The sequence below is a fragment of the Budorcas taxicolor genome, chromosome 6 (assembly GCF_023091745.1).
Source record: "Budorcas taxicolor isolate Tak-1 chromosome 6, Takin1.1, whole genome shotgun sequence".
NCBI lineage: Eukaryota > Metazoa > Chordata > Mammalia > Artiodactyla > Bovidae > Budorcas > Budorcas taxicolor.
Window position 1 is genome coordinate 17036893 of NC_068915.1, and position 12183 is coordinate 17049075.

General features: G+C 40.9%; 1 protein-coding gene across 1 annotated transcript; it reads right to left on the reverse strand.

Moving 5' to 3' along the window:
* Positions 1 to 326: 326 nt before the first annotated feature.
* OSTC (oligosaccharyltransferase complex non-catalytic subunit) lies at positions 327 to 11616 on the reverse strand. Its single transcript, XM_052642075.1, has 4 exons — positions 11425 to 11616; positions 6904 to 6997; positions 4149 to 4346; positions 327 to 892 (listed from the first exon to the last, which is right to left on the reverse strand). The coding sequence occupies exons 1-4, from the start codon at positions 11561 to 11563 to the stop codon at positions 874 to 876; spliced, it is 450 nt and encodes a 149-aa protein (XP_052498035.1). The 5' UTR covers positions 11564 to 11616; the 3' UTR covers positions 327 to 873.
* Between the last annotated feature and the right edge of the window lie 567 nt (positions 11617 to 12183).

Below are 12183 nucleotides of genomic sequence, written 5' to 3' on the forward strand. Positions count from 1 at the left end.
ACTGAGCATGCAGGCCCAGCCCGCTGCGGGGAGCCAAAAGCCCTAGCCAGAAGAGATCAGGAGACCGGACTAATCTACAGATGCTGTTGTGTGCTCAAAATTGTGTTAATTACTGGAAGTGAATGCCTGAGGGGAACTTCATCTAAAACAATCGCATTTAAAACAGACATGACTGCGCCCACCTCTAAGGCATCCTGCCACCTAGACCTGGAGACTTCAAGATACCAACAGTAGCTTGACAGTTATAGGATGGGAGTGGATTAATTACAGACTGAAGATTAATACCATCAGCCAAAAGAAAAAAAAACAAACAAAAAGTTAATTAGAAAAATTATTTATTTCTGCTCCTTTCATACATCTTATTGTTCCTGAAACAGTCTTCCACACATATCTGACACGATGTACTGTCACACACTCTGTTTAAAGGCAAAGCACCATTGGTAAAGCTGATCAGCTGTCCAGAGTTCTCAGCTTATGGGATCACGTGTCCTGATTTTACAATAACTTCTGAGGGTCAGAAAAGTCACCTCCAAAAAATGCTAAGGGGTTTGTAAAAAATAATCACTTTATTCAATATTATAGCTATAGAAATGAAGTACATTCTAAGAAATGAAAAAAAAAAAAAAAGAAAACGTCACTTAATATCATTGGTATGTCAGTGAAGGCCAGCAGGAAAAAATACTGATAAGCTTGTCTCTGACACCAAGACATTCTAGTCCATGCTTTAATATGCTTCCTATGTTTTCACTAGATGTTTCTTTTCTGCTGCTTTTCATCCTTCTCTGCATTTCGTATCTGAGGACCGGTACAGCCTTTAAAATTTCATTAACAGGAGCAAATTCAGTACCTGCTGATTTCTTCTCAAAAGGCACTCTAACCCATCAGATAGCCCCTGTAAAACATAAAATTTGTAAACACAAAGACTGAAAAGGAAGCAACATTTCAAAGTGTCCCAAACAAATTTTATGATGAATCAAAGGACAATCTGAAAATATAAATGTGTGATTCCTCATTATGGTTCTTATTTCATATCTTGCCCCCTCAATAAATAAATACATTACTGGGCCTTGGTTCTGTTATCCTTCCCCCTCAAAGGATAAATTTACAAACCAATATGCTAAATGACACCAGATGAGAAAATAAAGAAAAGAAAATGTTATGTAAAAGTTAAAGCTAAGAGTTAGAATCAATTTCCTTTGGACTCTCACAATTCCAACAAGAGTCACAAAGCTTTTTATAGAAAGCAGCTCATTTCGACATCCTAAAAAGCCTAATATTACCAAAGTGTAAGATGGAGGGACCAGGAGCTGTCCATGCCTGGGAAGTGAGCCCTTGCACCCTGCACCTGTCTCTTTAGGAGATGTCCTGACGGTGGGCAGGGGCGTCAGCTGTAGCTGTTGAGCAAGTCAAACTTCACAATGTTCAAATAGGAGATCCTTTTACTAAATGCACAAGGTAGGCCCTGAAATCCCCTTTAAATTCAAGTTATTAACAGTCTGCTTTATAAAGCTCCAAACTTTTCCTTTTGCAATAAATCCTTGCAACCTATTAGGATCAAGAGGAAAACAGAAAGGCTGTGTAAAACTATCCATATTAAGAAAGGGTTGAAAACATCCTGTCCTCTTTGATGCCTTTAGAACTTCTCTGCTTTTGACCCTGTTTCTAACATGAGTAGATAAGCTTGGGCAAACCTTAGCTTCCTCATCTGTAAAAGGGAGTTACATCAAAGATTTAAAGGATTATATAAGAGAATCTACCAATATAGTAACTGCTATTCACAGCAGTAAGCACTTGACAAACATTAGCTATTATTAGTTCAGAGTCTCGAGTTTTTTCCTCTCTAAGGTGGCGGCAAAAAACCGCATCATGGGGCTGATACCTCACATCGTACCTGACACAGCGCAGACACTCAGGAATGTGATTTTCCTCCTTCCAGCTCCTAGACCTACCTGACTCCCTACAGGTCTTGGGTCTACGTGCAGCCTAAGTGATCTCCTTAGAACTCATTTATCCCTTTCCTACTGCTCGACCAGCCTGGCCGATTCACACTCTGAGCACAGAGATACACAACTTTAATCTCACAACCCTGAGACAACCCAGGGTTGAATAAAAAAGAAAAAGGTTCTTAAGGTATATATTGATTTTGAAGACCTCCACGTAAATTTGCTAAGGTAATGCCTGATACTTCACAAAAAGCATACTTTAAGACCTAAGCTTCACAAGTACTTAATCTGAAAGAGAACCGACAGGTGTAGATATCTAACTGAATTACTATGTTGTACTCCTGAAATTAACACAGCACTGTAAACCAACAGTACTCCATTATAAAAAAAAAAAGATTAAACCTATAATAAAATAAAATCTCTGCCAGATAATTCTTAACAACAATAACAAAAAAAAAGACCTAAGCTTCACAGGAAATAAAAGGTTCAAGAAGATTCTAAGAAAAGTGTCCACCACCAGCGTTGGCACCAAGGGAAGCTGCTCAACAGCTGGCTTACACTATGAAACAAAAGAACCGAGGACTCTCTAGGGACAGCTGTCGGTCATCTGCATGTGCTGATGTGCAAACATAGGACATTTATCTCTGGATAGAGTTACACACTGTGTTATTCTTCCTTGTAATTAGTGTGTGACCTCTGCTTCCGCATCAAATAAAGCCATCTTTTAATGTTTAAAACGATGTCAGTAAGGAAGGACATCAGGTCTTTTAAAAAGCATAGATCAGAAAATATAAAGCAGGTTGTACCCTTTCACTGCTATTGTTTTCTCAAGGTACCTCTTGTTAATGATACCAGATTCTTGGTGAAAGTGAGTGCCACCCTGGAAGTTATCTTACAGCATAGCCATCTTTTATCTCAGGTGCTAGCAACTTTATCTGATGTGAAAAAATTCCTGGTTACTGGTGTTTTTTTACTGTGCTGTTGTTGCTGTCTCATTTATTACATATCTAACTGCTTCTATATGTTGGGACATCAAAGAGAATCTATGCCCAAGATGACACATCCCTTCCTTGCTGGTGGTAGTAACCATACCCGTCATGAGCAATAAGCAGGCCCACAGACCTGGCTCACCATCTCTCTGGGGCCTGCAAATATGCCAGAAATGCAATACTGTTTGCATTTTCTAAAACTGTCCACTGTTTCTCCCCACACCACCCTCAAGGTACCAGGCATTAGGAGCTGTAGATAAGGACCATAAAGTCCTTCCTCTTCAAAATTTAAACCTCAGATTTGGCTGCTTGGTAAGTTATAGAAATCAGCAATTTTTTGTTTAGACTGTTGTTCTGTTTTGACTACATCTATCTATACCTGAAACCCAGAGAGTTTACTCCTATTTCTCATTTCCTATTGTTAGATCTTAGTCAACTATCTTGGAAACTGGCCTATCGAACGCAGAAGACAAATGTTTACATAAATAATTACAAAAGTTAAGATGAAAACAATCCAGAGAATTGAACAATTTTCAAAATTTTTTTCTAAGCAGGAGATAGCTCAGCTCTGTTATCCTATCCTTCAAATGCCGTTTTCTTTCTTTTCTGCGGGGGGCAGCGCCACGCCACACGGCTTGCAGGATCTTAGTTTCCCAAGCAGGGGTCAAACACAGGCCCTGGCAGTGAAAGCACCAAGTCCTAACCACTGGGCCACCAAGGAATTCCCACACCAATTTATTTTGTTCCAAAGATAACGTAAGCTTTCTGCATGAATCTAAATAATGTAATATATATATGAAAGGCTCTTTTCTGTCCAAGGGTTAATCGATTTTCCTATCAATATTCAGAAAGCAGCAGCAATTAATGGCTTGAAAATACTCTCTATTGTTATTAGTACTACTATGGGAATTCCTCCATAGGTTACAGATTAACCAAAAAGCACTTATAGAGAAAAGTCTCCATCAGTGGTCACTGATGCTACAGCGAAATAACCATATTTTCTCATGAACATACATGGAAATAACAGGAAGATCTATTTGTTTCCATTTTGCTACTAACTAACCTTATGCAAATCACACATTTCTTTGGTTCTCAAAATGTTCATCTATTTAAATGAGGGTTAAATTAAATCTCCTATGATTTCACGTGATCCAGATAATTATTTTCTTAGTTTGCAAGTTAAGATATTGATTATACAAAGCACTAAATAACTTACGGCAGCTTCATTCTCATGAATACTCTAGCCATGAAAAAACTCAATAGGACACACACGAATCCAATGAATAACAGAAGAAACCTATTGAGTTTGGGAATGTTTGGTGCATTGGATCGGTCCAGGATTATGAAACCTAAACCTCCCATTGTAAACAGGAAGCTAGATGCAAGTCCTTCCATAATATACTGTCCATTTACTCTGAAAAAGAAAGAAAACAGCAAAATAGTCAATGAAAATTTCCAGAAAAATAAAAAGTTTTTTCCTCAGATTGAAATTCCTATTTCTGCTAAAACATTTTTGTGTTTATTTTTTATTCTTTTAAGTGTTTTACCATATTTCTGGCTATTCATTCCAATAAATATTTACTGAGAGCCTATTATGCATCAAATACTGTTCTAGGTTCTGGAAATATAACAATGAACAAAACAAGAGAAAAATCCTTTGTCTTCATGGAGCTTATGCTCAAAAAAGAAAAAAATCTTTAAAACTCAACTAACACAACTGTATGTAAAATCAATATGCACATTTTAATTATTAGCTTAAAAAGTCAACTACTATAGGTACATGAACCTTTTACTCAGAATTTTAGTTTTGCTTTAAAAACTTATTTTATTTAAATGTCTACTATCAATTTCAAATTGTGAACTGGTTAGAAACGTTCCCTGAGTTTTATAGTAATTAACAAACCTCTTATTTCAAAAGGCAATTTTAAAAAGCAAGTTTTCTTAATTAAGGCTTCATGAACTCCACAAAGATTTCCAGTAACCTATAAACTTTTAAGTTCTTGTATATACGGGCATATGATTTTTCTAGTGTGTGCGTGTGCTCAACTGTGTCCAACTCTCTGTGACCCCATGGACTGTAGCCTGCCAAGCGCCTCTGTCCACAGAACTTTCCAGGCAAGAGTACTGGAGTGCACTGCCATGTCCTCCAGGGGATCTTCCTCACCCAGGGATCGAACCTGAGTCTCCTGCATCTCCTGCACTGGCAGGCAGAGTCTTTACAACTGTGCCACCTGGGACACCTCTTTCTAGGGATGAAGAGCTTTCAAATTCTCAAGAGTTCATGGACCCCAAAAGGCAAATTTCTCTGTTAAAGATGTGATTTATACAAAGACACATGTAAAGAAAGTATATGCATGCATGTGTGTATGTATGTGTATATATACGTATGTTTGCTAAACTAATTGCTTTAACTGAAAACAACACATGCAGCAGTTTCAAAATTCAAAGTCAAATGTCAACCCTGTGAGAAGTCTCCCTACCAGCAGGATCTCCAGCCACCTGGATTCCCCTTCCCCGCAGAGAATCACAGTAATCTTTCCAGGAATATTCTCTGCATGGAATACCATTCATGTAACTGTACATACAAATATGGGGCTTCCCTGGTGGCTCAATGGTTAAGAATCTGCCTGCCAACGCAGGAGATGCCAGTTCGATCCCTGGGTGGGGAAGATCCCCTGGAGGAGGAAATGGCAACCTGCTCCAGTATTCTTGCCTGGAGAATCCCCTGGACAGAGGAGCCTGGCGGGCTACAGTCCATGGGGTTGCAAAGAGTTGGACACCACTGAGAGTCAGCACAAACACACACACAAATACAAATAAAGAGCTATCTTTAGGTAGACAAGTTACTAAGTAGATTTTATAAGGCAATACAACAAACACTGTTCAAGGGAAACAAACAACAGGAACTCTCAAGTCTCAAATTTTTTTTTCTTATTTAACAGTATAGGGTCTTCCCTAGTAGCTCAGCTGGTAAAGAATCTGCCTGCGATGCAGGAGACCCCAGTTCGATTCCTGGGTTGGGAAGTCCCACTGTAGAAGACACAGGCTACCCACTCCAGTTTTCTGGCCTGGAGAATTCCATGGACCCTACAGTCACAAAGAGTCGGACACGACTGAGCAACTTTCACTTCACTTCACAACAAACACTGCTCAGGAAAAATAAACAGCAGGACCTCCCAAGTCTCAAATACTATTCTTATTTAACAGTATAATCCAGTGGTCTTTTTCTTTTTTGGTTGTGCTGGGTCTTCACCGCTGTTTGAGGGCTTTTCTGCCCTAGCTGGCGTGACTGGGGGCTACTCTCTTGCTGCGGAGCCTGGGCCCTAGGTGCAGGGGCTCCACCAGAGGCAAGGGCTCGGGAGTGCAGGCTAGGCAGTTGAGGTGCACACGTTTAGCTGCTCCGCAGCATGTGAGATCTTCCCTGACCAGGGATCGAACTGCAGTGAAAGGCAGATTCTTAACCACGGGACCACCAGCAAAGCCCCACACATTTTTCCTTAAATGGCCAAACACTATGTATCTTAGGCTTGTCAGCCATGTAATGTGTGTCACACTTACCACACTAGCTTGAAAGCAGCCATGGATAGTACAGAAGTAACTGGCTGTACCTAACTCCAATAAAGCTTTATTTACAAATAAATACGTACCCCAGAACTGACCCCAGAACAGACTATAAATAAATGTATTTTAAACTGACCCCAGAACAGCCTATAAATAAATGTATTTTAAACTGATATCCTCCTTTAAATCAGTGATTATGTCCATCATTGTGAAATATTTCCTAATAAATGGATAATATACTTTTATTCTTGTTCTTGTCCACTTCCTACAATCTCTAAATTTAGCATTTTAAAACCCCTATCATCAAAATACAAATAGACCCAATAGGTTGTGCCATAATTTTAAATACGCAGGCATGCCCCAGCAATCTTCTTTCCCACCATCAAATCATTCAAAATGGTATCTTTTACCTGTAGGCCAAGAAAGCAACTGGTCTCTGATGCCCATGTTCATCAGTCACCGAGCCGACACTGGGAGGTTCAACAATAACATCATAAATGATTCCTAAATGAAAGGTAACAACATAGATTAGACTGGATTTCTAACTTATTTAGTTTTTATCTGTCTCTAAAGTGAAAGTGTTAGTTGCTCAGTTGCATCTGATTCTTTGTGACCCTATGGACTGTAGCTTGCCAGGGTCCTCTGTCCATGGAATTCTCCAGGTAAGAATACTGGAGTGGTTAGCCACTTCCTTCTCCAGGAGATCGTCCTGACCCAGGGTCAAACTGGGTCTCCTGCACTGCAAGAGGAATCTTTACCGTCTGAGTCAACAGGAAGCCCGTCTGTCTCTAGAGGTTCATTTGTATTTAAATAATATTTCCTTCTGGGGCTTCCCAGGTGGTGCCAGTGGTAAAGAATCTGCCTGCCAAAGCAGGAGACGCAGGTTCAATCCCTGGGTGAGGAACATCCCCTGGAAAAGGAAATGGCAACCCACTCCAGTATTCTTGCCTGGAGAATCCCATGGACAGAGGAGCTTGGCGGGCTACAGTCGATGGGGGTCACAAAGAGTTGGACACCACTGAGCGACTGAGCAGAGAAACCTTAGAGCCTGAGTGCTGGAGGAGATTGGGAGCCCATTCACAGAAAGATACTGAAGTTAAAGGAAGTATCTGTCTTTAAAGATCAATTTATATTTAAACAGAACTGCTCTATGTATTATTACAGGGAAATGAGGCCCAGCTTATCTCCTACACTTCAGATAAACCATTCAGAAATTCAACTCAGTGTTTTTAGAATGACTTGTAAATCAGAATTATCTGCAAAAAGAGGTATTTTATGACAGAATTCATTCAGTAACTGTTTCCAAACTCAAGAATGACTCCACAATAAAGGATATTTAACATTAAAGGCTATTTCTAACTCAAGAAAAATGTTACACATATGCTTAGATATGTTTCTATAATTAAGAGGTAACTAGAGGATTTTTCTTGCTTAAAAGTAAAATGAGACATTTTAAAATCACATCGTTAAGCAGACTGGCAATACTGGAGGCACATGACCATTAATGTTAATACCTTTCACTATGTCTTAATGACCACTTATGTTACTGCCCATCGACACTGTTTTCCAAATCTCCCACTGTCAACATCTCCTCTTTTATCTTCTCCACTGTTTTCCACCATCCTCATTTTTAGCTTTTTTTTTAAGCCTAACAAGACTGTCTCCCTCACCTCTGATAACAAAACCACCATTTAGGAATTCTCTAATGCTACCTTGCCATCAAATCCACAAACTGGAGCCAGCTTCCATCTTCTCCTCCTTCCCTCCAGCTACACCAGAGAAAGAGTCCCTCCTCCTATCACCATGGGAATCCCCTTTGCAATCATCAGGACTCCACACCCTTACCATTTCAAAGACTGTTCCTTTGGCTAGCTCCTCTCTTTCCTATATTATCTATCAACCTCCCGCTCCCTACATCAACCTTTCCTTGACACCAGATCCTCCTAGTTAACATTCTATTTCTATGCTTCCTTTTGGAAAGGGAGCCAGGCTTCTTTCTGGAAAAGAAAAAAAGAATTTGGTAAACTTGCTGCCTCCACTTTCTCATTTACCCTTCATTCTTTAACTCACTCCAATCTGACTTCTGCCACCACTGATATTACTCTTGCTAAGGTGGCCAATGACCTTGCTCTGGTCAAAGGACACTTTCAGTTCTCATCTTAGGAGCTTTCCTAGCAGCACTCCATCCAGTTTACTAAATCCATTTTCTTGGGGGGTGAGAGGGATGGCTTCTTATGGCTTTTGTGACACTCCTGTCCATGTTTTTCTTGCTCTCTCTCCAGCTGAGCCTCCTCTTCTATAAAACCACTAAATACTCGGGAGTTCCCTAGGGCTTGATCCACTATTTTCTTCTCTTTCTACATTCTCTTCCCAACTGAACTAATCCCTTCACATGGCTTTTCTATGCTAATGATCCTCAACATGCCAACACCTATCAAATGTTAGCACCGTTAAAATTAGATGTAAGCAAGGAGATCCACCAAAAGGAAATCAGTCTTGAATATTCATTGGAAGGACTGATGCTGAAGCTGAAACTCCAAAACTTTAGCCACCTGATGTGAAGAACTGACTTATTTGAAAAGACCCTCATGCTGGGGATGACTGAAGGCAGGAGGAGAAGGGGATGACAGAGGATGGGATGGTTGGATGGCATCAGCGACTCAATGGACTTGAGTCTGAGTAAGCTCCAGGAGTTGGTGATGGACAGGGAAGCCTGGCGTACTGCAGTCCATGGGTCGCAAAGAGTCAGACACAGACTGAACTGAACTGAAGCTCCTTAGGGACAGAAATTCTGTCTCTGTTCTTCAATATTTGGCTTATAGGAAGAGTTCTCAAAACATTTGTTAGTGACTAACTTCAATACAAACCTCTTTTCTCACTTCCTATCTGCAACTTGACATCTTCAACTAATTATAGTTGGTCTGTCCAACTATTACATATCTGGATTCACCATTCCCCATCAAAAAACCACTTTATTTCTTTAGTCTTCTCAGAAAATGACACTTTCGCCTACTCAGTGCTCAAACTAGACACCAGTAAAATAGTAAAATTCCTTCAAGCCATTCTCCCCCTACATCCAATCAATCATCACCAAGATTCTGCTTCCACGATATCTTTCATTATATCTTCCTCCATCTCAGCTGCCATCATCCTAAGTCAACTGTAAAACCCACCTAATTGGTCTCTTAATCCCATATTTGTTCAGACTTTTCCCTCTCCCAGATACTCTTCCCCCAATCTTTCAGACTTTGGCTAACACGTCATTTCCTCAGGGACTCCAACATAAATGATATTCCTAACTCTGATTATTTTTCAAAACCTCTTTTTCTTTTCCTTCAAGGCACTTGTGGCAATCTGCAATGGAAAAAATATTATGGAGAAAAATTCACGTGCCATTTCATGTGTCTCAACCAACGGCATTATAAGCATCAGGAAGGGAGGGCCCTTATCTGTTATAGTCATTGTTCTCTCCAGTACTTAATGCCTAGAACTTAATGGGGACTCAGCACATTATCTGCTGACTATTTCTCAGCAATAAGTATTATTTATTTATAAAGGCACACTCAGTATTCAGGTAATTCTCCTGTATGAGATAGCTCATGGCCTTGGCCACTAAAAGGGGTCCTCTCACTTCCTCCAGAAGTTAGGGCAAAGAATCTCCCCATTACAAAAACTGACAGGGAAAAAGGAGCCAGAATGAAAACTGTGAGGTTTCCAGTAAAGGCCCTGGCTCCAAGGGAGGTAAGGGTTACAGGAAAGATTTCTAACAGATGAAGATTTTTTTAAAAAGCAACATGCATTTTAAATTTTGTTTATTCAGTCCAGCCCCTATTAATGTGCTGAGCAAACGTTAACACTAATTTATGCTAGGACAGTATCTTAGCAACATAAAAAGTATTTTAAATGTAACTTATTTCCAACATAAATTAACTGTCATTATCCTAGATTTGGGAGGAGGGTAAACCTAAAAGTTCATGCTAGAACTAATCCCGCATTTCAAATACTTCCCTCTTCAGTGCCAATTATTCTCACAAAACATCTATGAAAATGATGTCTCTGACTATTCCCTTAAAAATAGTCATCTGCTCTTGCCGTCCCTAATCTGTACAGCTTTAATTTTATCATTTCCAAATTAAGCTCTCCACTTCCCAAAATCCAACAAGCGCAGTAGCACAGTGCTGAGTAAATCATGGAAATGCTGAAGGGGTGGTGGCTATGAAAAGACTGCAGCCGGACTGCCAACTCACCACTATATAAAGCGACGCCCCTTTTGCAAAGAACAGGATAAGATGATAATGCAAAAGTGTTCAAAAGTAATGCTATTCCCCTTATTCTTTAAAATTCTCCACTTCTGCTCTCTCAGATACGACAGCTTCTGAAGATTTATCTCCAACCTCAAATATTTATCAAAACCGTGGGTTTCGGAAGATTCCATTCATATGTATTGCTGATTGAGGAGAAAGCGACACGAAGCCTTGGGTTTGAGCTAACAAATCCGAAGACTGTTAAGTGTCTACCAAAGTTCCAGGGACCACAGACAAAGAAGGTACAAGTCCGACACCCTCCTGAACAGCAGTGGAAATAGAATGGGCCAGAACAGATTTTCCCAGGGCCTTTATTAAGTAACTCATGGCATGCAATAACAACAACAACAATCTGGGCTTGAAAAATAACGCTATTCAACTCGGATCGTTTGGCTAAGAGGCCAGGAAAGTGAAGGCAACCGGATAGAGAACACGACTCCTCTCAAGATACAAGACAGGGCGTGAGGGTAAAGAAACCTTTGGGCGGTGACCCCCAGAATTTTCCTCCACCCTCCGAAAAGATTGAGAGCAGAGCGATGCTTCCCCTGGCTGAAAGTTAGGGAACTGACGCGCCCCCGGGGCGGGCGGGCTCTCCGCGCCTCTCGGGCCCCAGGCAGGCCGAGTTACCTCCGGTGATGAGGAAGTAAGACACCACCACCAGAGCGTACACCGTCATGGCCGACGGCATGTGCACCCAGGGCGGCTTCTTCAGCTTCAGGTTCGGGCATTCGAGCACTAAGAACGGGACTCGGTACAAACTCTCCATGTTGGCGGTAGCAAGGGACGCTCTCGGGCCCCAGTCCCACGCGCCACCCGGAAACAGGCCCGCCCTCCCTTTCCCCGGCGCGTGCGCAGGGAAGCGACCGGCAGGTCCGCAACGCTCGGAGGCAGTGTGTACACCCCCAGAAGAAAAGAAAGGACTCTAAAAACGGATAAGTGACGTGACCCAAAGCTATGTATTTTAGAATCTTGTGAAACATAAATTTGAATAAGAAGTTCAGTTATTGCCAATGAATAAGCAGGCGAATTATGCACCTTCAAGGACCTGCAGGCCTTCAGACGTGGCCAAGCCGGAGAAGCAGAGGGAACGGAATCTATCTGAGCCCCTCCCACTCACAGACTCCGCGGATTTTGGAAGCTGATTGGACGCGGAGCGCCGTAGGTTCCCAGAGCCGGAGGATGAATGGGGAAATTTGCGAAATGTCTTTCTTACTAGCGGGTTTTTCAAGAGTTTGAGAAAGTCCTAGGTTGTTGAGCTTTTACTTCCTGATGTAGCAGTGGTGATAATAATAATAACAACTGCTAATAATAATTGCTAAGTTAATATTTTATAACATTTGAAAATATATATCTCATTTAGAGCTATCACAAATGTCAAGAAGACAT

Excerpts from the sequence above, each read along its gene's own strand:
- OSTC (XM_052642075.1), bottom strand. The coding sequence starts at position 11,563 with ATGGAGAGTTTGTACCGAGTCCCGTTCTTAGTGCTCGAATGCCCGAAC. Across the intron at positions 6,998-11,424 it reads TTACTTCCTCATCACCGGAG|GAATCATTTATGATGTTATT; the intron begins GTAACTCGGCCT and ends CCTTTCATTTAG. Across the intron at positions 4,347-6,903 it reads GTTGCTTTCTTGGCCTACAG|AGTAAATGGACAGTATATTA; the intron begins GTAAAAGATACC and ends TTTCTTTTTCAG.